The 27,612-nt window shown below is 33.7% G+C and overlaps 2 protein-coding genes across 2 annotated transcripts; one reads left to right on the top strand and one right to left on the bottom strand.

The window, feature by feature from the left end:
• Window positions 1–1,826: 1,826 nt before the first annotated feature.
• On the bottom strand, window positions 1,827–7,317 carry LOC138326926 (C-type lectin domain family 17, member A-like). Its single transcript, XM_069272901.1, has 5 exons — window positions 6,730–7,317; window positions 5,587–5,680; window positions 4,839–4,921; window positions 4,187–4,274; window positions 1,827–3,923 (listed from the first exon to the last, which is right to left on the bottom strand). The coding sequence occupies exons 1-5, from the start codon at window positions 7,015–7,017 to the stop codon at window positions 3,673–3,675; spliced, it is 804 nt and encodes a 267-aa protein (XP_069129002.1). The 5' UTR covers window positions 7,018–7,317; the 3' UTR covers window positions 1,827–3,672.
• A 13,677-nt stretch (window positions 7,318–20,994) lies between these two features.
• On the top strand, window positions 20,995–26,163 carry LOC138328289 (C-type lectin domain family 17, member A-like). The gene is made up of 4 exons (XM_069275030.1): window positions 20,995–21,064; window positions 21,483–21,568; window positions 23,291–23,378; window positions 24,315–26,163. The coding sequence occupies exons 1-4, from the start codon at window positions 21,031–21,033 to the stop codon at window positions 24,563–24,565; spliced, it is 459 nt and encodes a 152-aa protein (XP_069131131.1). The 5' UTR covers window positions 20,995–21,030; the 3' UTR covers window positions 24,566–26,163.
• The last annotated feature ends 1,449 nt before the right edge of the window (window positions 26,164–27,612 follow it).

The following is a 27,612-nucleotide window of genomic DNA, read 5'->3' as shown; positions in this document are numbered from 1 at the left end:
ACCATTCCACAAGTCTTCGTAACTTACGAACGTTCGCAAATATTTGCGAAAAAGTTGCGAAATGTGTGAGTGTGTTTCACAAAGGTGTTTGTAACTGTTTTGCGAAAGGAAGTAGGTATCAACGAAGGGGTCCGCTGATCATCCTCTCCATTGCCTATACAGATGTAATTGGTACTTGGTAGACGAGGAATAGCCGCAAGAATCTAGACAGTATGTATTGCTGGTATATCCAGGCCTTGACCAATCAAACCACCTGGCAAGGCTTTTCACTAACAGTTGGAATGTTATGACTTCTGAAATCGAAATCAATCGCTAGCGGTGGGGAACGCGAGGTGGAGCTGTTCCCGTATTGCAGCGTTCCGACAAAATAGTCAGCTTCTTCTACCGTCCGCTTACGTTAATGTGCAGTTTTGTTTAAAGTAGAAACAGAAAGAAACATGTGAAAAGGCAAAATCTCGAATGATCCCATCAAGTCATGTAAACTCACTTCATAGGTTGTGCACTCAAAGATGGAGAAGAGAAATCTATCTGCCCAAAACGTGACCATGGTGACGATGTTAATGTTGACATAGAAAGTAAATGTCAATGAATCACTAATCACTATCAAAATGGCTGTTCCATCGTGTGGATTGAATCCACGTTTTCTTTGCATAACCTAAACAGCTTTGAAAGGAGAAACCCCACAAATGAAAAATACTGTAACATTAAGCACCAACTACAGCCGTATGACGATTGTGTTTTGGGCTGTCTTTCTCATTATTTAAAGATACATTTACATGCATTTCTTGTTCATTTTTCGGCGGCGGACATAGGGGAGTTGACGATGTTGGATCACAGGCGCTTGCAGATAATGATTTAAAGTTGCTGTAAAAAGTAGAACAGAGTAGATCTACTGGTTAACTGTGTAGACCAAGGAGGGCAAATTATACACTAATGTATTCAATTTTTTCCCTCTCATACCTACAAGTGTAATACTGGCTGCTCTCGGGCAATACACTTATATCGTCCGAGGCTGTATTGCATGGCTACCCATGCAATATGACGAAGGGAAATTAACGACAAAAATATAAATGTTTGTTTAGCATTGCTCTTGCAGTGAGGTGTTGGTGGATGAAGTACATGCATATTTGCACGTAAAGTTTATATTTTTAGATAATGACTCGCTATATAGTACAGGTATACTAGTATGCACTAGGCTCTACCTATATGTACCTATGCATGTAATAAATAAAAATGAACTGAAGGTTTGGGCTTAAGTAAAATTTTAAAAATGAAATAAGAGAAAGACAAACTTATCGTTTCATCTGAGTCATCATTTGTGTTTTCACTTATTTACAATTACTCAATACAGAGGAATCTCAAATAAGAAATACTTGTCATAAAGACATTATAGAAGAAAATCTAAGAGTTTCCGTTCGTCAAAAGAATAAGGTATGATGAAAACAGAAACAAATTAACATGCTGTAATCTTTAGCGTAGTATGGTGACACTTTGTATATAGAATCGGTGTGAATAACAATTTAGCTTTCGTTAAATACCACATGGCAGTTCATGCTCAAATTCCACTGAAGATATACCTACCAGCACCTATCACGCCATTAGGTGATCAGACGCCGTCAGAACCGGAAGTGGTTCCCCAAATGCCACATATGGTGACTCTGAATAGTCCGTAGTGATTCGCAATGCACCTTCAGTATTATCAAATTCGAAAACATTGCAAGTGAAAATCATTAAAAGATTCAAACTAAGGTTTGCGATACCTTAGCCATCCGTGATCCTCAAATTTCCGACAGTAAAAGGTTTAACAACAAATTCCGCAGCTCATAATAACTTTTATTTGATTAATAAAACAATGACTGTGTGTTCTAGTCATAATATAAATACTGTATTTTCAGTATTTCACAGTTTAGAAGGGAGGAATGTTGTGTGTTTGTAATCCTTCTCACATTTATAGTATTCCGGATTGGTTGTCATTTACGGTTCTAATACTACTCACATCTATATTGTATCTCTCCTATGATTAGTTCTTTACAGTTGATTATAAACAACTTTTAAGCCATCAACAAGTAACCGGCAATGACTTTACGACTATTTATTATAGTAAAAACTGAAATGCAAACAAAACAATATTGTAGAAAGATATACAAACTTCTGAGCGTTTAATTTTAATAAATTTCCTTAAGCTCAATAACTGAATTACACCAGCATGCGCTGTAACGAGATTACAATTTCTGACAGATATCGCACGACCTTTTTTACAGCAATATCATAATAAACTTCAAATACAAATAAACTTATGAAATACATTCGAACTTGTAAAGGATAGTGTCAAATGTTGCATTTCTACATTGAATTGAAATTACGTCTGTAATAGACAAAGAAAGAAGGAAAGAAATGTGAAAACGAACAAAACTAAACGAAATATAAGCAATGATTTACAGGCATCAGTTTTACATGTGCATACTATGTGCATACTTGTATAAGCACAGCATCACTAAATACCAAATATTTACATGATCAAATTCCAAATTTTAGTCAATAGATAAACAGACCAAGACAGGCTTGGTACATTATCAATAAATAACGAAAAAAGCTGCATATTAATTTGTATAGCTGATTATCAAAAAGGATTTGTTATTTCAACACGCACTTCAGCAAATCATTTACAATATAATCATTCCTCCTCCTCGTCAGCAAAATATTTTATTTAATGTAATGTATTGATACTCGTCATTTCTAGGAAATGTCTATAAATACACTACTTTCACTATCTGTCTTTTATACATCTATATTCAATGTTGATCTAGTAATTACTTTGTAAAAACATAGTTTCTTTATTCATTACAATAGGCGCGGAATGTTAAAGAAAGGTTTTTAAAATGGGCTAAAATATTTGAACTGCAGTGTAATACCTCAAAAGATAGATCATTTTCACATTTGTAATGACCATAAAACACAGTGCGGGATTAATACATGTCAAAATGAGAAAACTTATTTTAACACACACCTACAGTGCACATCTGGAATATAAATAAAGCATTATGTCTGACTGACATGGTGATTTTGCCGTGTAAGGCTTCATACGAATTTAAAACGGTATTTTGTCTTTTTATGAAAAGAAAATATTTCAAAGGAAAAGCCTCATCATTTTAAGACCTGAATATGGTCTATTTAATAGCATTTAACTTACAATTTAAATGTTTTTAGCACGTTAATGACGTAACACAAAAACGTTCTGTTACACAAAAACATTTTATTTCCCTAGATATGTAAAAAAAATGGTCATTTATTAATTATTTTCTATTAAACACAATTTCTATTCATTGCATTAGGTACAGAGTGTCAAACACAACTTTACAAAATGGGCTGAAATATTTGAACTGCATTGTTTTACCAGAAAAGTCAGATCATTGTCACCTTTCTATTGACCATAACAAACATTTCGGGAAGAATACATGTCAAACTGAGAAAATGTATTTTAATACACACAAACTGTACATCAATTACGATATACATAAGGTATTTATAAGGTCTTATTGACAGAGTGATTTTGCCTTGTACGGCTTCTTACGAACATAAAACAGTAGTTATTCATTTGAATGAAATGAAAATATTTCAAATGAAATGCGTCATCATCCATTCTGTAACCTTAAGCATCCTATTAGTCATCTCTCACGGCTCCAATGTGGTGTATTTCGATAACGACGAGATGTTATAGGACGTTTCACATGCCGAGTTGACACCAGTCCTCCAACACCTGACATCAGCCCAACCGAATTTGCTTAACATTCCACAGTCTTCGTAGCCCGAGCCATTAGGTTCGCCTTCACACCATGCGGTGAATGACACGGGATCCCCAGGTCCCCAAACCCATTCCCCCTCCACATCCTTGTCATTGGCTCCAAACCATACATACCACCAACCTGCAAAAATAGTATGTATGAATCAGATAAAATTATATTGATCTTTTCTTATTTAACTAACATAATGCTATTTGTATGACAACATAAATAACACGACACGGGGTTATTGAATATGAGATTAAAATTGAGTAAATTCTATTTCAAAGGCTTATATCTTCTGTAAGTTTTAAATAATAACTACCACGAATTTTACTCCATATTAACAAGCCACTCTTTTGTGTTATTCCCTTCATGCAATGATTGTTAATTCATGGTAAACTTACCCCGTCTTGAAATTTCAGATCTGAGGAAGGACTCGACCTCTTCATTGTCAACTCTGATAAGCTTGGCATCCATGTCTTCACAAAGCTCCTTTTGAGGGATTAAGTAATTGCGAAAATTATTTATATAATCATCAATTCGAAAAGCAATCATACCCATAGGTCGCATTAAACCATCGATTTACTTTATAAGATCTTGTACAACATATCAGGGTTAAAAACCAACAATATTTGCCACAATTGCAGTCTTTTAATATGTAATTGAACTAATATTATATGTTTTATATCACATGTAATGGTTTAAATGTTACACATATGCATTTAAAATTAATAGATTATCTTTTCAAACAACAATTTTGAAATATTGATTCTAGTTATTTTGTTTTATCTTATTTTAAGAACGCAACTTTGATTTGTTTTACACTTGTGAAGTAAACATTGATAAGTTTTATTTTCTTTTATTCATTAACAATTTTATTATCTAAGTACAAGTGTATTTATTTTCATTATTTTTACTGTATTTCTCCAAAGCGTCGCCGCTTTTATTGACTATTGATATTTATTACTCTTTTTTTTTCATTTATTTTTTCACAATTTGTTGTTGTTGTTATTGTTTGTTCAAAACTGATATCCAACAAAATGACAACATACTTACGGCATTTTCATCTGAAGATCTTGCACTATCAAAATAGTAGCATTTACGGTTGAAAGGCACCCATTCGTCAGAAGGACATATATCTAGAATGATGGAAAGAAGATGTTACACAAACAACACTACCTATAGACATTCTAATCTTCCCTTCTCTTCGTGACTTCTAAATAGGTTGCTGATGGTGGTAAGACTCTATAATAATAAAAACAGATTCCGTCTTTCCAAGGCACAGTATTTGTGTTGCCTTACTTTTTAGTTTTTGCATGTGTTCATTTGGGTGTATATATCATGTTTTATTCAGTCAAGGTCAGTTATAAATATCATTGGTAGATCGTATTATCTGATTATCTCTTCTTGATGTATTTTGTCTCATGCAATTTTTATAGTAAGCACTGGTGCACATGAAGTTATCTATTACAAAGCGTACCCAAGCATCAAGTCACAACGAAATGACAAACGTTGATAGATGGAAATTGATGTTTGAGTTAAATATAGGTATTGTAGAACTTTCTCTTGGATATTCAGTCTTTGCTTATTACAGAGTTAGCTCCCTTGCGTATAGGTATCGATTATTACGTCATTATTTTGTGAGCGCAATTCACGTCATTTTCTCCGAAAAGTATGACGTTAGGCTCGAAAACACATGACGTAACAATCAATACATACCCGCAAGGGCAGATAAGTCTGTAATATGCAAATACGGAATATGTGTAACAGAACAATTCTTTTCTAACAACAGGAATACATATACCTAGACCATGGTGACAAGTGTGACCTCCAATCTTCATGTTTACACAAACTTCCACATCTGAGCAATTATGCTGCAAACAGCCAATATTCCCCATCTGTAACCGCGAAATATCAGCATAGATAATAATTCAGTAGAACTTTATGAATCTTAATCACGAAATTAAATCCACGAAACAATATCACAGGCATAAACTAGCGAAACTGAAGTTTGCATGTCCAGTTTGACGCTGATTCAAACAAATCATTACATGTGTATGGAATGTGATCTCATTTGACAGTTCCCAGTTACTAGACGATCCCTAACATAGGACATAGGACATATTGTTCTCTTAAAGCACACTACATTTCCGAAAATAACCAACAATAACATCAGAAGGTATACCGATGGCATAGGATGAGGCTACAACAGTATCAATCTCGTTTTACATTCCCATTTCAAAAACAATATAAGCCGGTTTGGTAAGTTAGTCGACCTTTAGATATTTGAAATGCTGTTAACGTACTATTTTGGTTAGGTAAAAACGGTATAAAGCTAGTAGTACTATTTTGGCGCAATCGATTCTAAGGTTCAAAGTAGTATTAAACATGTAAGCGAATTGATAAATTTCCACATTCCTATTATTTGCGATACAACAAATTGGGAGCAAAAATATGATGCAATCCAATTTTAGGACAGAATATCTGGCGTGAAAAATACTTAAAATGATTTCTGCTAAAATATGTACGTGAACGGTAAAATAATTTAAGATTCACCGAATTCTTTAAAAACTAAGCTTTTATCAGTTTCCAGAAAATGACAGGAAACGTTTTGTTGTTGTTCTTTTTTTTCATTTTTTTAACCCCCCCCCCCTTCTGACCTTGTACAGGGGATAGGGTAGTACACCTAAGCGAACCACCATGTGACAACCGGTGGAACCTCCTTGCTGATCACGGTATCCCCTGTATCAGGTAAGTTGTTCGTTTTTATAATAATAACTGTATTCAAATATGCACTCAACGGGTATACATCGAATTCAATATGTAATGCTATTTATATTTTATGATTGATATACAATGTAATTGCTGACCATGCAATGACACTTTTTATATCAGTAGAATTTGTCCTATGTAATACGTGATAAAAGTAGAGATATGGTGGATTTACCTGTGCATTTTCTACATCAAATAGTACCGTCATGGTTCCTTCTTCAGCAGATACCATCATCAGATCACAGGTAAGCTGTTCACGGTCGTGGTGGATTTTCTCACACAGACGATATCTTTTACACATTCTCATACACTGTGCCAACCCAATGATTTCCAAATGAAGAAATGACTTATAATATACATTGGAGTCCAGATCGACGTGTATATAACTAGTACAAAGGCTTAATACAGTGGAGAGAAAAAGTGATGCCAAATAAATAACAACAGCTAGTAAACCTCCGAACATCACCGGAATATTAATTAACGAGTAAAATTTGAAATCCAAAGCTTCACATTTGATATTTTCAATAGTGTATCAAGGCTATTATTTATATACTACTGAATCCCTTCAAAGCCGTGTATCATCTACCTTAGATATCTACAACGCTAGCTTGGTATATATTACCTAGCAACTGATCACCAAAACTCGATAATCCTGTCTCCTATAAATGAATGATGAATTTACTCTCCATGTATGGAAGCAAATGTTAATGATTTATTATCATTAAAGATATCAGGCGCGGATCCAAGGGGGGCGGACCCGGCGTAACCCAACCCCCCCCCCCCCCCCCCCCCTCTAAAATAGAGAGAGAGAAAAAAGAAAAGGGAAAAAGAAGGGAAAAAGAAAGAGGGGAAAGAAGGAAAAGAAGAAAGAAAAAAAGAGGGAGAAAGGAAAAGGGAAAAAAGAAGGAATACGATAAAGAGTGAGAATTAGACAGAAAGCTCCATTTTCTACCTTTACCGTTTGATTATTTCATTTTAAAATCTAAATGTATTCGACTTTGTGGTACATACATGCATGAAAACTCTTGTATCCAGGCGCAATGGAATAATTATATATTTTTTTCGTATTAGTAAAGGTGGTATCCCCATCGCTTAAAAGGAGCAACGTATATCCCTTTTGTATTTTTTTATTCCTCAAAAAAAAAACCTGTAAATTCCCAAGTTTACTATATTATATATATTAGATAATTTATTGTCATTAATATCCAATATTGGCAGGTTATATCTCGATATCCTTAGCAATAAAAGACCGTAGTTGGTCATGGGTCTTCGCTGGTTGACTTTATGTCATGCCCTTCGTTCTTCCGTTTGTAAATGATATATTACACATTTTTGAATCAGCATTTAAGTCCTGTATTAAATCCGACTATCAATGCACAAACGTGTGCGTACCTTCAACACGTCAGTTACAAGTGAAATTAATTTAGGTATTCAGCATCATTACTGACGTCGGATGCTTCTATGAGCCTTTTATTTGTCCTAAGAAAATGTGTGTAAAGTGGAAAATCAAACAACACGTCAGTTACAAGTGAAATTAATTTAGGTATTCAGCATCATTACTGACGTCGGATGCTTCTATGAGCCTTTTATTTGTCCTAAGAAAATGTGTGTAAAGTGGAAAATCAAACCAATGGGAGATACCAAATGCGACAGAAAATGTATGAAAAAAGATGGAAACGTATATCAAAAGGGGTCCTCATTGCATTTTCAAAAGAGGATATCAAGGCAATAAAATACATGTTTTTGTAGAAGGTTATAAGAGCAATAAAAATAGGGGTCTGGGTGCACTCCATGGCCAGTTGCCTTCATTTTTTGTTTCAACAAAAACATATCTTAACGATAATGTTATAATATAGGACAAACGATGTTAAGAATTATTGTACATGGTAAAAGGCTTATGATTTATTTTTTATTTTTTGAAAGTGTTCCTATTAGAAAACATGATGATAGTTAAGATTCCTGGCAGCGTCTGGCCATAGACAGACTACTATCCTTCTTTTCTTTCATTGTTCAATACACGAATATGAATATTGTGTATGTTAACGAAAGTAAATTATCTAATTTGAAAGATATTGCATAAAAATATAAACTTATATCTTTAAAAAAAGTTCACATACATTTTTATTAGTCTGATAAAAACCTACAATTGGCGGCCCCCAGACCCCCACCCTTTTCTTTGCTTCGTGTCTCTATAAATATTCAGATTTTAGGCAGTGCAATTCTGTAACTTTATGTTCAAAATATGACATAAGACGTCAAAAAATAATGAACTAACATGCTTACATGGCTTCAATTATTTTCTGGAAAAAGTGTACACGAAGTCCTCAGAATGCAGGATTTATTAGCATTTATTCGAGAGCTTCTGGAGGCCTAGGCGGCCCTTAGACCCCGCCTTTCTTCGCTTCATGTCCGTGTTAATATTAAGAATTGGGTATTGCAATTGTGTAAATAACAAAATTGAGGGATTAGATTAAAACTTAAAATTTAGAAAATGACACTAGACATGAAAAACCATAAGGAACATCCTTAAATGGCTTCAAATATTTTCTGGAAAATAGGTTTATAAAATCCACAGAATGCAGGATTTTGCACCATTTATTCAAGAGCTTCTGGGGGCCGCCTAGGTCCCCAGACCCCTCGCCTGATTCGCTTGGTTCCACGCCCCCTCTAACCTCAAAGCCTGAATCCGTCCCTTTGAAATAGTTGAATACTTTGAGTACTTTGGAGTGGTTTATCACGCATTGGTACGATCTGTATTACCCCTTGTATAAATTCTTTTACGTAATCAAGAAGCAAAATATGGCATAAATGTATTTTTCTGCATTTCTTATGAAACATATAACATAAGATATTGACAAATTCCACGTCATTGTTTAATATTTCAATTGATACCGTTGTCATTACAAATCGTTGATCAATACGATTAGACAGGTACAGTGTGTACGCTGTACCCATATCCGAGCCATAGTCACGCATGTTAAACAAATGAACTACATAACCACTGTTCAGGTGATATAATGATTTTTTATGCAAGACAATTCACCTATTAAGGTTAACACACTTCTGTCAGAGCGATTTGAGCCGTTATAAAAAAAGTAGCATTACTCTACGAGCAAGGGACTGGCATTTCACTACCATGCGATTTTCTGACATATCACCGTAAAACCGAATTATCTCAGAACTGGGGGTTTTCCGATATATATACAAATTTCAATGTAGAATGAATTGTCCCTTTAAATGGAAAATATAGCTACGTAAAAAGGTGCTAAAATATTGTTACGTACGTAGTTAGGATGTCAACTTCGAATGCTGTCATTGAGTTGTCATTTAGTAATTTGTGTAAAACTTTACAGACTTTATAGCCTGTATATGTTGTTTATTTATAAAGTTGAAATAAATATGATTAAAAATTATATCGTTCTTTATCAAGGAGTTACCTCCCCTAATTTTCATAAACCTCACCCTGTATATGTTAAAGGGACCGCAGAATCAAACCAAAAATAGATTCCTGGAAATCCCCTTTTGCGCACAAGATTTTATAGTAGGGTGAATGTTTCGGAGGCTGTTGATTGGGTATTCAGGGTGGATCAGTTTCAAATGTTTAATTTAATTTGTGGGTTGGGTAATACATGTAGATGTAAAATATATATATATAAAAAATAAAATTCTATCAAGTCTGTTTCTGACAGGGGGAGTAATTAAAGATTGGAATTTTATTATATTTTGGTCAATTTTTGGTGCGGTATTCAATACAAGATGGCGCCCCCCATTTAAAAAAATATTCATAGGTATGTGAGATGATTTTCTTCAAAATTAGTTACGGATGACCAGACTTGAAAACTTCATTTAACCTGGACAGTGGCAAACATTAAAGATGCTCCACCGCCGACAGACCATAAATGATATTCATCAATTTAACAATAATTGGTGTCTTATCGTGTATATATATGTCTAATTAACAGAAAAAAATAAATATAAATAATTTATTTTCCTTTGGTGCATGCGCAATCAGTACATCATTCCATATAGGATATAGTGCCCAGGATTTTTTTCGGGATGCAATTAATTATTTTTCATATTTTTAACTTTAAGTAAAATTAGAAGCTCAAACTTTTCAAGGACGGTAATGGTGTAAAGTAAGTAACTTTTGTAACTAAAGAAAAATGCTAAATCGTCTGATCCTGTTTTTGATAGTGAAAAAATAACATTTGTCAGCGGTGGAGCATCTTTAACATTGTCGTCTATAGGAAATCATTTAGTTTTGCGGTCTCTTTTATAGTGTTTGTATGTACCACCAATATCAGGAGAAGACTAAGATAGGCTATACCTGATTTATAAACACTTTACCTCTTTTGTCAATATTTGGAAATTGGGCATTAGAATTAGTCAATGTAAATGACGTGTATGATAATTAGCTGCAATTTTTACAGTTAGGTGTTTATCAACAGCAATACTATAAAAATAAGTTTTCTAACTAATTATCCATTATTTAAATAAAGTTATTCACAATTAGGGCAAGATAACTATAATTAACCAAATCCTTATGCTGCTGAGACTTGGGACGCTCAGCAAATGTTGCAGAGAAGACTATACTTTGTATCCTATTTTAAAAGCATCATTAAATTGTCTATGTATATCACATTAAGCTAAAATCATAAAAGTCATCTTATGAATTACAAAAATGTAGTAACAGTCATGAATACTAATACAAAAAAGAATGTGCCAGTTTCACGAACATTCCTTAATTTTAAGGATTTCTTAACTTAAGATTCCCAATAGGAAATCATTACAGAAGTTATATAAAGTTCATTAAGATGTTTTGCCTTGACCTCTGTGATACTGAAAAGTTTGGGAATTAAAAAAAAAGTTAAGAAATGTTCATGAAATAGGCCCTTGGATACCTGTAAATTCAATACTGGCAGTTTGAATGTTTCCATTTCCGAAATCGAAAGAAGTCGCTAGCGGTGGGTCGGCAAAGTGGAACTGTTTCCGTATTTCAGCGTTCCCACAAAATATTCAACTATTTCTACCGGCTGTTTACGTTAATATGCATTTTTGTTTAAAGTAGAAACAGAAATAAACCCGCGAAAAAAACGTGACCATGGTGACGATGTTAATGTTGACATAGAAAGTAAATGTCAATCAATCACTTATCATTATCAAAATGGCTGTTCCATCGTGTGGATTAAATCCACATTTTCTTGGTCTAACCTCAATATTTTTAGATGGAGAAACCCCATCGCGTGGATTGAATCCACGTTTTCTAACCTCAACAGCTTTAGATGGAAAAACCCCCAAAAATAAATAAATAATGTAACTTTAAGCACCTTTTGATGACTAGTATGATATTAAGATTATGTTTTGGGTTGTCTCTCTTATCCATTTCATTATTTAAAGATACATTTACATGCATTTCTAGTTCTCTTGACTGCGGCGGGCATTGACGGTATCGCATCACAGCCGCTTGCAGATTATGATTTAAAGTTACTATATATAAGGCTACTGGTTAAGTGGAAAGACCAATGCTGGCAACTCCGTCACATGGAAATGACACTTTCTCTATCTAAAACGCCTTAAAAACACATATATTCCAAATAATGTTCTACAAACTATTCAAGAATGTTTTCGGGAAATATTTAGCTTTCACCTTCTGTAACATTCATTACTAACACTTTCATCTACATTGAGCAATCCGAGAAAACATCGTCCAATTCAGTCGATCTCTCAAAACTAAAGCGAATCGATGTCCAAAAACATTATGCATGCGGGGTTGTGAGGTCATATGGCTATACGATTTGGGAGTCGTCTCCGGATGCTTTTATGCTGAAATCTAAATTCGACGGCTGAAATTGACAACTGACTTGCAGTTTGGGACATCATGTTTTACATTCATGCCAACCAGTGTTGGGCAATATATGACTTGCGTGTTTCACTGATTAACGAATCAAGCTGGATTCTAATATTATTGAAATTTTGCACTATCAAAATAGTAGCATTTACGGTTGAAAGGCAGCCATTCGTCAGAAGAACATACGTCTGGAATGATGAAAGAGAGAAGCTGTTACACAATCAACACTACACATATACATTCTGATATATCACATTACTTCCCAAGTCGTTTAACTTCTGGTATTATAGAACACTTTTTTAAAAATAAAGAAACAGGTAAAGTCTTTCATAGGCAACGTATTTGTGTTTTGTCTGTGTTCATTTGTGTCTATCACGTTATGTTCCGTCAAGGTTGGCAAGAAACATGATTGTTTTATTTTTTTCTGTGTTACAAGAGAGAACAACATAAATGAGAAACCAGCAGCTAAATTCAAAACACAATTTAATTATATATACAATATTATACAGAGATGGTTTACAATATTTAAAGTAATTGGTGGTGGTACAAGAGTAATACGAGAATTTAAAATGTTACTTATCTGTATGCGAATGTCCTCGTATAATCCTTAATCCTTCCAGGTTCCTAATTAACTATGTTCACAACTCCATGAGGAAAATCAATATCCTCAGATAATTTGTAAAGTTCCGGGCAATATGAATAAATCCACACAATGCATTGTAACACTCCTAAGATAAAGTCACAATAACTCTCCCAATAGAATCTAATATGGCGCTGTACAAGTCTTGATATGTCTAATTACAGGTCTCATTACAGTTGTGATTAGCCTTGGACAGCTGGAGTATACATAGCTAAACCCTATTTCAAGAATATTGGAGAACCTTCTACTTCTAGAAATATCTAACTAAACACAGTCAACAAATAAACACACAGAACTTTCTGGAAATAGATCATTCTAGATCCCTACTTATAATCAACATGTTTACAAACATGTATATTTATACATGATATTATTCTAGAAAGTTCTATAACCTTATTTAAAGATATGACCTAGGGTGTATTGATAATATAACTATAGGAGTTATCTCCCTTATCTAATAACTACATGTATTTAGTGTTACACATAACATCCATTTTTGATTATCTCTTCTGGGTGTATTTAGTCTCATGAAATGTTAATCATGGATGGCAATCAATGTCGGAGTTAAAGATAGGTATTTTAGAGGTTAAACAACTTTCCTTTGGATATATGAAAGACAGATCAATGTTATTGTAATCTAGAAACAGGAATAATTTCCCTAAACGATGACAAGTGAGGTCTCCAAATTTCATGTCTACGCAAACTTCCGCATCTGTAGAATTGTGCTGCAAACAGCCATTTTTCCCATCTGTAACTGCGACATATCGACATATGTAATGATTCAATGATTCAGTAGAACTTTATGTTATTTAATATAAATCAAAAAATCAAATCCCAGAGAATATATCGCCAGGCATAAACTTGCGAAACTAAAGTTTGCTTGTCTGATTTGAGACTTGTAAAATGACATTCATCGTAAATCTGATCAAAAACATTTATTATATGTGTATCAAATATCATTTTGGAGTTCGGGATCGTGTAAGTTTAGTGAGAAGCAGTAGGAGAATGTTCCTAGTTACTGGACGATTCCCGGCATATAAATTAGCACATATTGTTTACTCTTAATGCATATTACGTTTCCGAGACACAATAATAAAAAAATATTAAAAACAAAAAGAACATCCTAAAATAATGTACATACTGTTGGGCTAAGATGATGTTACAATATCAAACAAATGCAAGAATTCCTGTGTAATCTATGTTAGCAGTATTAATATCGTTTTTCATTTTCATTTTCAAAATTATAGGCCGTTTCGAAAGATAAGTGGACCTTTAGACATTGGAAATGCTCTAAACGTACTATTTGGTGCAATCGAGTGTTAGTTTATAAGTAATATTAAACACGGAAGCGAGTGAAAAATATCTACATTTCATATATTTACAATACAATAGTTATAAAAATATTGCGCAGTTCCATTTTAGCGCAGCCGGTCTGGCGGCGTGAAAAATACCTAAAATGAATACTGCTAAAATATGGACGTAAAAGTAAGAGAATCAACAACTGTTTAAGATTTATCGAATGCTTTAAATAGGCATTTACTAGTTTCAATAAGATGACACAAAACTCAGTGTTGATATTCGTTTTTGTAATAAAAACTGTATTTAAATATGCACAACATAATTCAATATGTAATGTTATTTATTTTTTATGATTGATATAATTGTTGACCATGCAATGACATTTTTTCTTTAAAATTGATGAAAAATAAAAGCAGTGATAAAAGTAGTGATATAGCAGACTCATCTGTGCATTTTCTACATCTAATAGTGACGTCATGGTTCCTTCTTCAGCAGATACCATCATCAGATCACAGGTAAGCTGTTCACGTTCGTGGGGAATTTTCACACAAAGTCGGTACTGCTTGTACATCCTCATACATTGTGCCACCCCAATGGTTGTCAAGTGAAGAAATGGTCTGTAATATACATTTGGATCCAAGGTTTTCATGGAAAGAACTCGTGCAGAGGCTTAATACAGTTGAAAAAAAAGTGATGCAAAAAAAATAACAACAGCTTGTAAAGCTCCGAACGTGATCTTACCAGGGAATGAATGAAAAAGTAACATTTGAAATACAAAGCCTCATGTTTAGTGTAGTGTATTGATGCTATCGTTTACTAGCTGCAATATTGTAGCTCAAAAGACTTTTAGACAGAAATTGGTGTCGTCTTCAGAGATATAATTGGTGCCTATTACAACTAATGGAGCAAAGTAATGATTATGCAAACCGTTGTAAAACGTTTATTTGCATTTTATCTTACTTGTTCGATATCGCTTTTTATTTACTAGGCAATAAAACTGAACCACATAGATTATCAAATTCCCACCGAGGCATTATTTTTATGTAATACATATGAAGGTCTTTCTGAAGGGGAGTTTTACGGCAAGTCAAGAAATTGTGAATATGACGTCGTGTGAGCGGTATGGTAGATATCAAGAATGGTAGTTATGTTTGTTTTGGACAAAAATAATATGTAAATGCATGTATACGTATAAAATAATTAGAAACCTACAAAAAAGTATAGAAAACTGTGCCCGAGTGATTTTCGGAGGCAGTGCTCCACTACGACACATAGGGACCAATTCGTACCCGGCCGAAAGGTATAGCAGGCCGGGTACGTATATTCGTTCTAATCGTTTACACGCTACTGGGTCCCTTCAAAGCCGTGTACCGTCTACCTAAATATCTACAACGCTAGCTTGGTATACCTTACCTAGTAACTGATCACCGAAACTCAATAAACCTGCCATTCATAAATAAATAATGGATTTACTCTCAATGTATGGAAGCAAATGGTAAATTAATAAACTTTAATCATATAGTTGAGTACTTTGAGTATTTTGAAGTGGTTTACAACACATTTGTAAGATCTTCTTACGAATGCGTTTATGAATTAGTTATCCAAAAACACTATGACTATGCACGTTTTCTCGCGATACACGTCATCATTTTGTCATGATCACGAGTTCACTAGTGGTCAAATGAGATCAAACAAAGGTCAAAAATAAATTTTACCGTAGAAATGTCTTGAAGATTTAATATGAGAAAAATCATGCATTCAAGTAAAACTATAATGACTACTTGCAAAGCCAAAGTATAAAAAATGGCGACATATGACATCAAAAATCGCAATTTTGATTTTTCCCCCGTAAAATTTGTAAGCGTCATTAAACAAGATTACATTATCGATTTATTGCATATTGATTGTGGTTGAAACTTTATCTGCAAATTTCATGATTTTTCAAGGTCATGTATAAGAAAATAGCGGAAATATGCTTCCGCGAATATGGCAATTCGTTTATTTTCCATAAATTTTACCGTCATTTGTGAGATTCCAGCGCATTTATCGTTTAATGTAACATACGAATGGAAAGAAGGACGTTCGTTGATTGTTTTTCTTTTGTTTTTGTTTTGTTCGCTTGTTCTTTTCATTCGCTCATTATTACCTTCTTTCGTTCATTTCTTCATAAGTTCGATCTAAAGAGAAAACGTCTGTTCGACAATAATATGATGGAAATCATGTGTTGTGTTCGCAATCAAATCTAGCTACATTTATTATTGATGATCTTTGAAAGTATATCGAATGGTAGCTGCAATATTGTAGCTCAAAAGGCTTTTAGACAGATAATTGAGTCGTGTTTGGAGCTAAAATTGGTGCCAATTACTGCTAATGGAACAAAGTACAAAGTAATGATTACATAAAAACCATTATTAAAACGTCCGTATGCATTTGATGGTACTTGTTTTATATCACTTACCTACTAGGCAAACAAACTGAACCGTATAAAATATCCAATTCACAGAGGGACATTAGTATTTCCACATATAAATATGAAGGAAAACTTTATGGTAAGTCTATAAATTGTGAACTTGACATCTTGTGAGCAGTACGGTAAATAGAAGAATGGTCGAACACAAACAACTGATCAGAGAGTATCACTTGGAAGGAAAATACTTATGCTTTGCTCACAAACCCTTCAGATTAGGCTTAGGTTAGATTTTTAGCCATTTTGGCATGGCCCCGACTGGACACAGTCATGGCCGGCTGGTTGCTGAGGCTTTCAGATAGCATCGGGGAGGTGCCCGAACAGTTTTAACTTAAAATTAAAACTCTCCGGTAGATTTTCTTACCCAGCCACACATCGTTTAAGTATCGTCCTATATCCGGCCGTGAATCACACCACCCGACATTTGGCCGGGCCTAGTACACCTATTATTCGTTGTCTGTAAGATACTTGGGCGATATGCATATGACTACGATGTCGGTTATCGCCCGGACATCATATGATAACCGGCCGATTAGCAATAGCGACCCCCTCCCCCCCTCCTCCGCCCCCCCCCCCCCCCCCCAAAAAAAAAAAAAAAAAAAAAAAATTTGAATAAAATCTTTGGAAACAAACGCCGAATGATTACTGCACCACCTCGTTTTTATGTGAATGATATGTGACAAGTTTATTGACCGGTGAAATCCGATGTCGGAAATTTGGCCAAAACCAGTGGTTATCTCCCGATTACCCCATGCCTCTGAATATTTGCCTTAGCATAAATTAACAGATTGTTAATATAAATAAGTTTTGTGGGTTTTTTTTCATTTTTTTCTTAAAATTTTATGGTCTATCTTTCTAATTTTACCATTTTTTATAAAGTTGCAGCACTGGAAGTATTTTTAATTATAAAAGTAAAAAATAGGGTCGAAAGATGCCGAATCCTTCCGAACTCTTCCGAACGTCGTCGCGACAATCTCGAAGTAACACGAGAGTTGTGAAACCAAGAGGTAATGTACACAATCTTTCGTAAACAAACCATGTGGTCGACCTCAGCAGACTGAATCTACAAAGAAAATAATGCTGGCACATTACAATATTTGATACCCACACACTAGAATAACGACAATGTGAGAATTACATGTTTCAAATTTCAGAGGAGATGACAACTACCCGCAGTCAAACAGTCACATTTGAGCGGAGGGGATAGCCGATCCGCCCCTGTCTGGACCTGATCAATCCAGCCGGCGCACCGATGTGGAAGGTGTCGAAACGTCTAAGGAATGAGAATCTATCTGTTGAGAAGGGACCGGCCATCATTGGAGATATAGGTATTCCGGAGGGGGGATTTCATGAATATTTCTTAACTTTAAGGAATTCTTAACTAACAAAATTTCGAAGAAAAGCATCAAGGGAGTTTAGGAAAACATCTTAAGTAAATTAATTCCCTTTAATTCTATCTTGGAACTTGCCAATGATATACCACTGACAATACAAACATTTTTACATGGCTCTGAAAGACACGATATTAACATTAATAAAGATATATTGGATAAAATAAAATGCTTTGCCAGTGATACCAATAGGTTTCGCTGAATTTTGTTCAATAGATTTCGTTGAATTTGTTGAATATATTGTAAAATCATTATTTTTTCTATTTGTAATGATATAAACTAGGAGACATTTTGTATATTATGTTATCAATATCTAGCTTGATGTTTTAGGATATCATCATCATTAAATAAAAATAGCAATTGAGATTATTATGTATATATACACTGTATATATTGATTTGTATGTACTGTTAATATGTAAGGAGAGGGCGTATATAGGCATGTTGCCTGTCGCCCAATTTCGATTATCTTTAACATCCGACAATAAAATATTCTGAAATGAAATGAAATGAAACTTTCCTTATTTTCTGAAAGGTTTCTCTTTCGGGGGTCTCAAGTTAAGAATAAAACCGTAAAATTAAGGAATGTTCGTGAGACTGGCACAAACAAGTTTGTTTGTATTAGTATTTATGACTGTTACTACACTTTTGTGATTCATAAGGTTTTCTAAAAATGATAAAACATTTTTTTCATATCAGTCAATGATTATATTTTAATCTATTTTAATGTGAAATACGTAGAAAATTTAATGATGCTTTGAAAAATTTGATAAAAAGTATAGTCTTCTCTGTACATTTTGTGTGGGTCCCTAGCCTAAACAGCATATTCTAGTAACAATGATTTTGATCATTTGTTATCTTTGTTTATCTAAGCCTAATTGTGAATAATTTTATTTAAATGACGGCCAATTAGTAAGAAATTAATTCTAAAATTATTGTTGTTTATGAAAATGTTTCGTATTATCACATAAAAAGGGGTGATAACACTTATGTTAATACGTAACTGTGGCAGTGCTAAGTACATATAGTTTCCTACAATTACTGCTACTTATGCCTAGACGTCATTTACATCGGCTAATTCATAAATCATAAATCAACTCAATTGCAACATCTGAAGTGGAAATCCTAAGTATATACTAAGTATCAATATTTTAGTAGCTTTTAACGTAGCTATGTTAATTCTTAGATATAAATGGAATAATATAGATCGTACTAATGCGTGAAAAACCATCTCAAAGTATTGAAAGGACTCAACAAATGGTAATGAGAAAAAAAATTTGCTTCCATACATTATTCATTTATAAAAGGCAGTTTCATTGTAATTATCTGATAGGTTACTTGATAGGTATACCAAGCTAGTGTTGTAGATATTTAAGGTAGACGGTACATGACTTTGAAGGGACTCAGTAGTATATAAATGATAGCTTGCATACATTGCAAATATCAAATATGAGGCTGTCGATTTCAAATCTTACTCGTTAATTGATATTCCGGTAAGATCATGTTCGGAGGTTCACTGGCTGTTGTTATTTTTATGGCACCACTTTTTCTTTCAACTGTATTAAGCCTTTGTACGAGTTATATACACGTCGACTTGGGCTCCAATGTATATTACAAATCATTTCTTCACTTGGAAATCATTGGGGTAGCACAATGTATGAGGATGTGCAAGCGATACCGACTTTGTGAGAAAATTCACCACGACCGTGAACAGCTTACCTGTGATCTGATGATGGTATCTGCTGAAGAAGGAACCATGACGTCACTATTAGATGTAGACAATGCACAGGTTAGTCCGCCATATCACTGCTTTTATCACGTATTAGAATTCTACATTTTCAAGAAAAAATATCATTTCATGGTAAACAATCCTATCAATCATAAAAAATGAATATCATTACATATTGAATCATGTTGTGCATATTTAAATACAGTTTTTATTACAAAAACGAACATCAACACTGAGTTTCGTGTCATCTTATTGAAACTAGTAAAAGCCTATTTTAAGCATTCGATAAATCTTAAATTATTGTTGATTCTATTACTTTTACGTACATATTTTAGCAATATTCGTTTTAGGTATTTTTCACACCGCCAGACATGCTGCGCTAAAATAGAACTGCGCTATTTTTTCCATAACTATTGTATCGCAAATATATTGAATGCGGAAATTTATCATTCGCTACCATGTTTGATATTATTTTTGAACTAAGATTTGATTTCACCAAATAGTACGTTTAGAGCATTTCCAATGGCTAAAGGTCCACTTACTGTTCGAAACGGCTTATAATTTTAAAAATGGAAATGAAAAACGAGATTAATACTGTTAACATAGATTACACAGGAATTCTTGCATTTGTTTGATATTGTAACATCATCTTAGGCCAACGGTAAATATTATTTTAGAATGTTATTATTGCTTTTAAGTTTTTTTTTATTTCATTGTGCTTCGGAAACGTAATATGCATTAAGTGAAAACAATATGTGCTAATTAACATGCCGGTAATCGTCCAGTAACTAGGAACAATCTCCTACTGCTTCTCAGTAAACTTACACGATCCCGAACTCAAAAATGAGATCATATTTGATACACATGTAAAAATTGATTTTAATCAGATTTACGATGAATGTCATTTTACAACTCTCAAATCGGACAAGCAAAATTTAGTTTTGTGAGTTTATGTCTGGCGATATATTATTTGGGATTTAATTTTGTGATTTATATCCATGTAGTTCTACTAAATTCTTACATATGTCGATATGTCGCGGTTACAGACGGGGACAATTGGCTGTTTGCAGCAAAATTGTTCAGATGCGGAAGTTTGCGTAGACATGAAATCTGGAGACTACACTTGTCATCGTTTAGGTAAATGTATTCCTGTTTCTAGATTACAATATCATTGATCTGGTTTTCACATATCCAAGGGAAAGTTGTTTAACGTCTACAATACCTATCTTTAACTCCGACATTGATTGCCATTCATAATTAAAATTTCATGAGACGAAATACACCCAGAAGAGATAATCAAATACGGTAAAAATAAAACAATCATGTTTCTTGCCAACCTTGACGGAACAGAACGTGATACACACAAATGAACACAGGTAAACCATAAACAATTTGCTTTTGAAAGACATAACCTTTTTATTATTTTAAAGCCATACCGCTATCAACAACCTATTTATAATTCCAGAAGTGAAACGAATGGGAAAGTAATGTGATATATCACAATGTATATGTGTAGTGTTGATTGTGTAACAGCTTCTCTCTTCCATCCTTCCAGACTTATGTCCTTTTCACGATTGGATGCCTTTCAACGGTAAATGCTACTATTTTGATAGTGCAAAATCTTCTGCAGATGAAAATGTCGTAAGTATATTGTGATTTTGTTGGATATCAGTTTTGTACAAACAATAACAACAACTAAGATAATAGATGTATAAATATCTCAAGTCAATAAAAGTGGTAAAGTTTTGGAGGGATTCTGTGAAAACATATGTATAATAAATAAATGATACTTTAGTGAGAAAATTAATGAATAAAAAAAATCATTTTTCCTCCACGAGTGTAAAACAAATCAAATTAGAAAGTTGCATTCTTATACGAAAAAACGAAATACATATATATAACAAAATAACTAGTGTCAATATTTTGAAATTGTTGTTTTAAATGATAATCTATTGATTGTAAATTTGTATATGCTACATTTAATATGTTTACATAGAGATTGAACAGTGTTTTTATTGCATTAAAGGTGGTATGAACGCAATGGGATATAGACATATTCAATGTAGCGCGTTAGCGCTACATGTAGAATATGTCTGTATCCCATTGCGTTCATACCACCTTTAACGCAATCAAAACAATGTTCAATCTATATATTTACATAAATAAGGCTATTTTTACATGTTCGTGATCAAATTTAAAATGATGTTGGTTGCTAAGCTGGGTAACTACGGTAGTCAGGATGGCCGTAGATATAGTTTATTGTTAAATGTTATAGCTGCAGTTTGATTTAATATATATTAATGAAACCTTTTAATTATGTTTAAAATATGGTTGGTTTTTTTTTTCAATTTGATCATATATCAATAAAGTCCATTCCAAATAAAAACTGATATAGATCTAACTCAGGCGGAACGACAACCGGTATGTATCGTTGTCAGGGTAGAGATGCGGTCCGAAGTGGAGCGAGCCGCCATATTTGATTTTTAATCGAGAAAAGTTATATAGCTTGTTGATGGTATGACCGTTGAGCTGCTCCATATTTGTCATGTATGTATCGGTCTACGAACGCGATAGAGACTAAATTCTTCATAGTCATGATTTTTATTTGATTGTACGGATGATAGACAAGTGTTTGCATGGTGTCTGAATGACGTAACTATGGAATTCACCGAACATTCCTGAGGAAAGCCCCCGGTTGTAGCCCAGACCAGCGATTCATTTTGTTGTTTATTACCGTTACAATTTTTGAACACATATTATGTTTTGATGTCGAATGCATAATTAATTGGAACTCACACCAACTCTTTATTGTTATTTTGAAATCCGACAACGAGGAAACTTTGTTTAAACTTCATACAGTAGGCCTACTTTCAACCGAGTACTAACGAACATAATATTGTCTGTGTCGCCTAAGGATTAGTCTTGAGACCAATAAAAGATCGAAATCGGTTTTTTCTTAGCCTATGATTAATTCAAAGCAAATATTTTATCTGTGAAAAGTTAAAATATCAATTAAGTAATTAAAGTTTATTTAGATTATCATATGAATCTTTACCGAAGCGTGAACTAGAAGTAGTCCGATCCTGCTCTGGGTTTGTATTCATACGTCGTTGCGTTTACGCTAATTTGAACGCAACTCCCTTCCCGTTGACTATATAGTGGCATATGTAAATATATGTAATTAAAAAACATAATATACTCATAGTTCAATTACATACAAAAATACTGCAATTGTGGAAACCGTTGTGGTTTTTAACCCTTAAGTGTTGTACGAGACCTTTTAAAGTAAATGAATGGTTTAATGTAACCTATGTTTATTACTACTATTTGAATTAATTATTATACAAATGACCTTCCCAAAAGGAGCTTTGTGAAGGTATGGATGCCAAGCCTATCAGAGTTGACACTGAAGAGGTCAATTCCTTCCTCAGGTCTGAAGTTTCAAGACGGGGTAAGTTTACCAAGAATCAACAATGAGTGTAAAAAGAAAAAAAAGAGAGAAGGGCTGCTAAATATGGAGTTAATTTCGTGGGAGCTATTATTTAATAGTTACAGAAGATAGAAGCGTTTAAAATATAACTTACTCGTCTAAAATAAATTTCATATCCAATAACATTCTGTGCTTTGGTAAAGAAAACATAAACTTAATTTCCGATATAATATGCATTATAGATTGTCGAATCAAACTCTAGCCTAATATGGATTCCTGTGTATTCTTGTGTGATTGTTAGACGCTTTCCAACTTAACTTATATGAATTAAAACCTGTATTTCCCGGAACCTGACTATTAGTGTCATAAGGTTTAGTTATATTGTACACGTAAATAAGGGTACTGCGTACTTACCTATTACAGTCCAGACACATTTTAGTGCAAAAACAAAATGAAAGCTATGATTTATTATTGCGTAGATAAATTATCGCAATTCGGTTATAAGCGTTGTACATAAATTGTCGTTTTAAAGACAATTATTACACATTTAATTTAGTCGGGTTACTATTCGAAACTTGTTTTGTGTACTACTGCGGATCGTGTGGTACCATCAAGCTTCGTTATCATTTTTGTCTATTTACAAACGATGAAATTTTATTTATTTTACATCGATGTTGAAACAAGTTTTAGAAAAAAAATATTTTCGAATGTCCGGCTGTAAGCGCGTGATGGGTCTAAGACTGGAAAGAAATCGAAGTTCTCGAAGAGAGCTCTTCGAACCAAAATTTCTTTAAACGTTTAATATTTGAGAAAATCTATATTGATATTTCTTTACATTAGAGTAAGTCGTTTCCCCTGAAAACCAACCTTTGCTGTTTTAAACCTAAGCATCGCGTTTATTTACCCCATATTGATAAACAATGTCGATACATATTCATGTTATACATATTTTGCCAGGTTCGGTTAGTGATGTGTGGATTGGAGCCAATGACAAGGATGTGGAGGGAGAATGGGTTTGGGGACCTGGAGATCCCGCGTCATTCACCGCATGGTTTGATACCGAACCCGATGGCGCCAGCTACGAAAACTGCGCTGTGATAGGCATGCGTGGTTGGCATGATGTCAGGTGTATGAGATCTGCTACCATGGCATGTGAAACGTCCTATAACATCCCGACGTTATTGACATACACCACCTTGGAACCGTGAGAGATGATTTTAAAGCCAGTGAAAACTTTACAATACTAGATGTCTACTTCTACCTTCTACATAACATCCATGGATAACGCCATAATAAACATTATAAACGTAATCATTTTAGTGGAGGTTTTATTTTAGCGTTTTTCAAGCTGTGTTTGAAACGCTCATTCAACATTAAATTTTGTAAAAGGGTGGTTCTGTTATTGAAACAGTGAAAATTGCTCCAATTTTTATCTGGCTTATTAATCATGATTTACAGTCAGACTGGATTACCTGTTATAGTACGATTTCTCTCCGCTTAAATGACAAGACAGGTCAGGATCCTGACCAAGTGTGCTCTGATTGGTCAATTCAATTAACAAATAGTTCATTTAGACAATGTATTCCCTTCCGTTTGCAATGGCAACGAGGTGGAAATGAAGTTCGATATTGTTAAGGAAGCATTCAACAATGAAAAGGAATATAAAATTATTTAGGAACATTACAATTTAAATTCAACGACTAATTATCTGCTCACGGTAGAATGGAGAGAAGAAAACCTACGACAGGTAATCTATTCTAATTTTACAGTTATTTTCGGATTTGCGCTAAAATTTGACTCCGCTAATATTAGAACATGTATGTTAACAGTAGGTATATATTCATTCTGTTTTGGTATTACGTCATTAACGTGCTAGAAAACATTTCAAATGTAAGCTGAATGCTAGACCATATTGGGTCTTCAGATGATGAAGCTTTTCCTTTGAAATATTTTCTTTTCAATAAATACCGTTTTAAGTTCGTAAGAAGTCTTACAGGGCAAAAATCACCGTGTCAGTTAGACGTGACGCTTTATTTATATCTCAATAGCTGTACAGTGTGTGCGTTAAAATAAGTTTTCTCATTTTGACATGTAGTCTTCCCGCACTGTTTTGTGGTCAATAGATAGGTGACAAAGATCCGCCTTTTTTAGTAATTCACTACAGTATATCATATACCTTTCTTTGACATTTGGACCTATTGGAATGAATAAAGGAACTATGTTTTTTTACATAGTAGTTAATACATAAACATTTAAGATAGATAGTGAAAGTAGTGTATTTAAAGACATTTTCTAGAAAACTCTGCTGACTAGTATCACTTTGTTACATTTAAGAAAACATTTTGTTTTATGAAAAGGCAGAATGATCATATTGCAAATGTTCTGCTAAAGTGCGTGTTGAAATAACAAATCCTTTTTGATAATCAGCTCTACAAACTTATATACCGATGATTTCATTATTTATTGTATCATGTCATGAAGCTATTTTGATCTATTAAGCTTTTGTCTAATATTTCGAAATTTGTGATTTAAATGATTCCACTAATCATATGTTTTCGATATTTTTTTTCTATATTAATTACTTTTTTATGATAGCCTTTGTGCTTCAATTTATTTAATTGTGCTAATATAAGTATGTATATAGTATGTACATGTAACATCTATATTCAGATGTCTTGTTAAATACTAGTTGGTACAAGATTTTAATAGAAGAATTATGCCTGTAAATCATTGCTCACATCTCGTGTATTTTTTTTCTTCGCATTATTTCTTTCTTTCTTTGTAATAAATCATATTTCTTTCTTTTCACTGTTCTTTTTCCTTCTTTTTTTTGTAATCAGTCACATTCCTCTTTTCAGTCTGTCTGTCTTCCTTCATCTCTTCTGTATATTGCTTTACTCTAAAGACATTAAAACATATCCATTGATATGAAGGCTGAAGTGTCTATATAGGGGGTAAAGTTCATAACTATATATATTTTTGTGTATTCGGTACTGGCGGAAAACAGCTGTATTTTAGAGTTTCAGAAGCGAAATATTGTTTTAAAGATGGACACATTTACAGCAATGTTGGCATTGAAAAGCAAGAAGGCGACTGTACTACTATTTACAATTAAAACCTGCTACAATACTACCTGCTTTCAAACGTGTTCGTCCCCAAACACACACCAATCCAGATTTTCTCTCCAAGAAAGCCTCTAATACTTCCACTTAGATTTATCTAAGGCACAAAATGTAACATGGCCAGAGTAGTTTAGCGCCAGCCGGGCTCGAACCCGCGATTGATGAAAATCCCCTAACGCGAAGTTGGAAGACGGCCGTATTTCTTTTTACAATTAAAACCTGCTACACTTTATAGACATTTATTTGTTGTTATGACTAATTCTCGTGTTCCTTTTTATAGCGGTATTAAGCTGTACTACTCGTTCTTGAATTGATTAGCAGAATCCACATTTTCCACCATTTTGTTTATTACTGATGTAATTTCAAATCCATGTACAGCTGCAACATTTAACTCTATCCTTTACTAGTTCGAATGTATTTTACAAGTTTATTTTTTGTATCTAGAAATGTATTATGATATTGCTGAAAAAGGTTAATGCAATACATGTCAGAAATTGTAATCTTGTTACAGCGCATGCTGGTGTGATTCAGTTATTGAGCTAAAGGAAAATTGATAAAATTTAATGACGTTTACATTGACTAATTCATAAATAATAACTCAATTACACCATCCAAAGTGGAATCCCCTAGTTACATATAATATTTTAGTAGCTTTTTACACGAACGTAGCTGTATTTGATAATTTACATATACACGGTGTCATACAGATCGTATCAATTCGTGGAAAGTCACTTCTAAGTAACCAATTCTCAACTATCTGATTAAAAATGATAACTATACAAGTTGCTTCATACATTGAGAGTAACTTCATTATTTATTTATAGAAGACAAACTCATTACATTTTGCTGATCCGCTGTAGATACTTTAGTAGATGATACATGTGCATGACTTTGAAGGGACTCGGTAGTATGTAAACGATAGGCTTAATTCATTTCTGTAAATATCGAACAAGAGGCTTTTTATTTCAAATTGCACTCGTTAATGAACATTTCGCTAAGATCATGTTCGGAAGTTTATTAGTTGTTATATTTTTTCACTTGGAAATCATTAGGGATACACAATGTATGAGGATGTGCAAGCGATACCGACTTTGTAAAAAAAATCACCACGACCGTGAACAGCTTACCTGTGA

The sequence above is a fragment of the Argopecten irradians genome, chromosome 7, assembly GCF_041381155.1.
Source record: "Argopecten irradians isolate NY chromosome 7, Ai_NY, whole genome shotgun sequence".
In the NCBI taxonomy this organism is placed as follows: Eukaryota; Metazoa; Mollusca; class Bivalvia; order Pectinida; family Pectinidae; genus Argopecten; species Argopecten irradians.
This window is presented reverse-complemented; position numbering and strand designations above follow the sequence as displayed.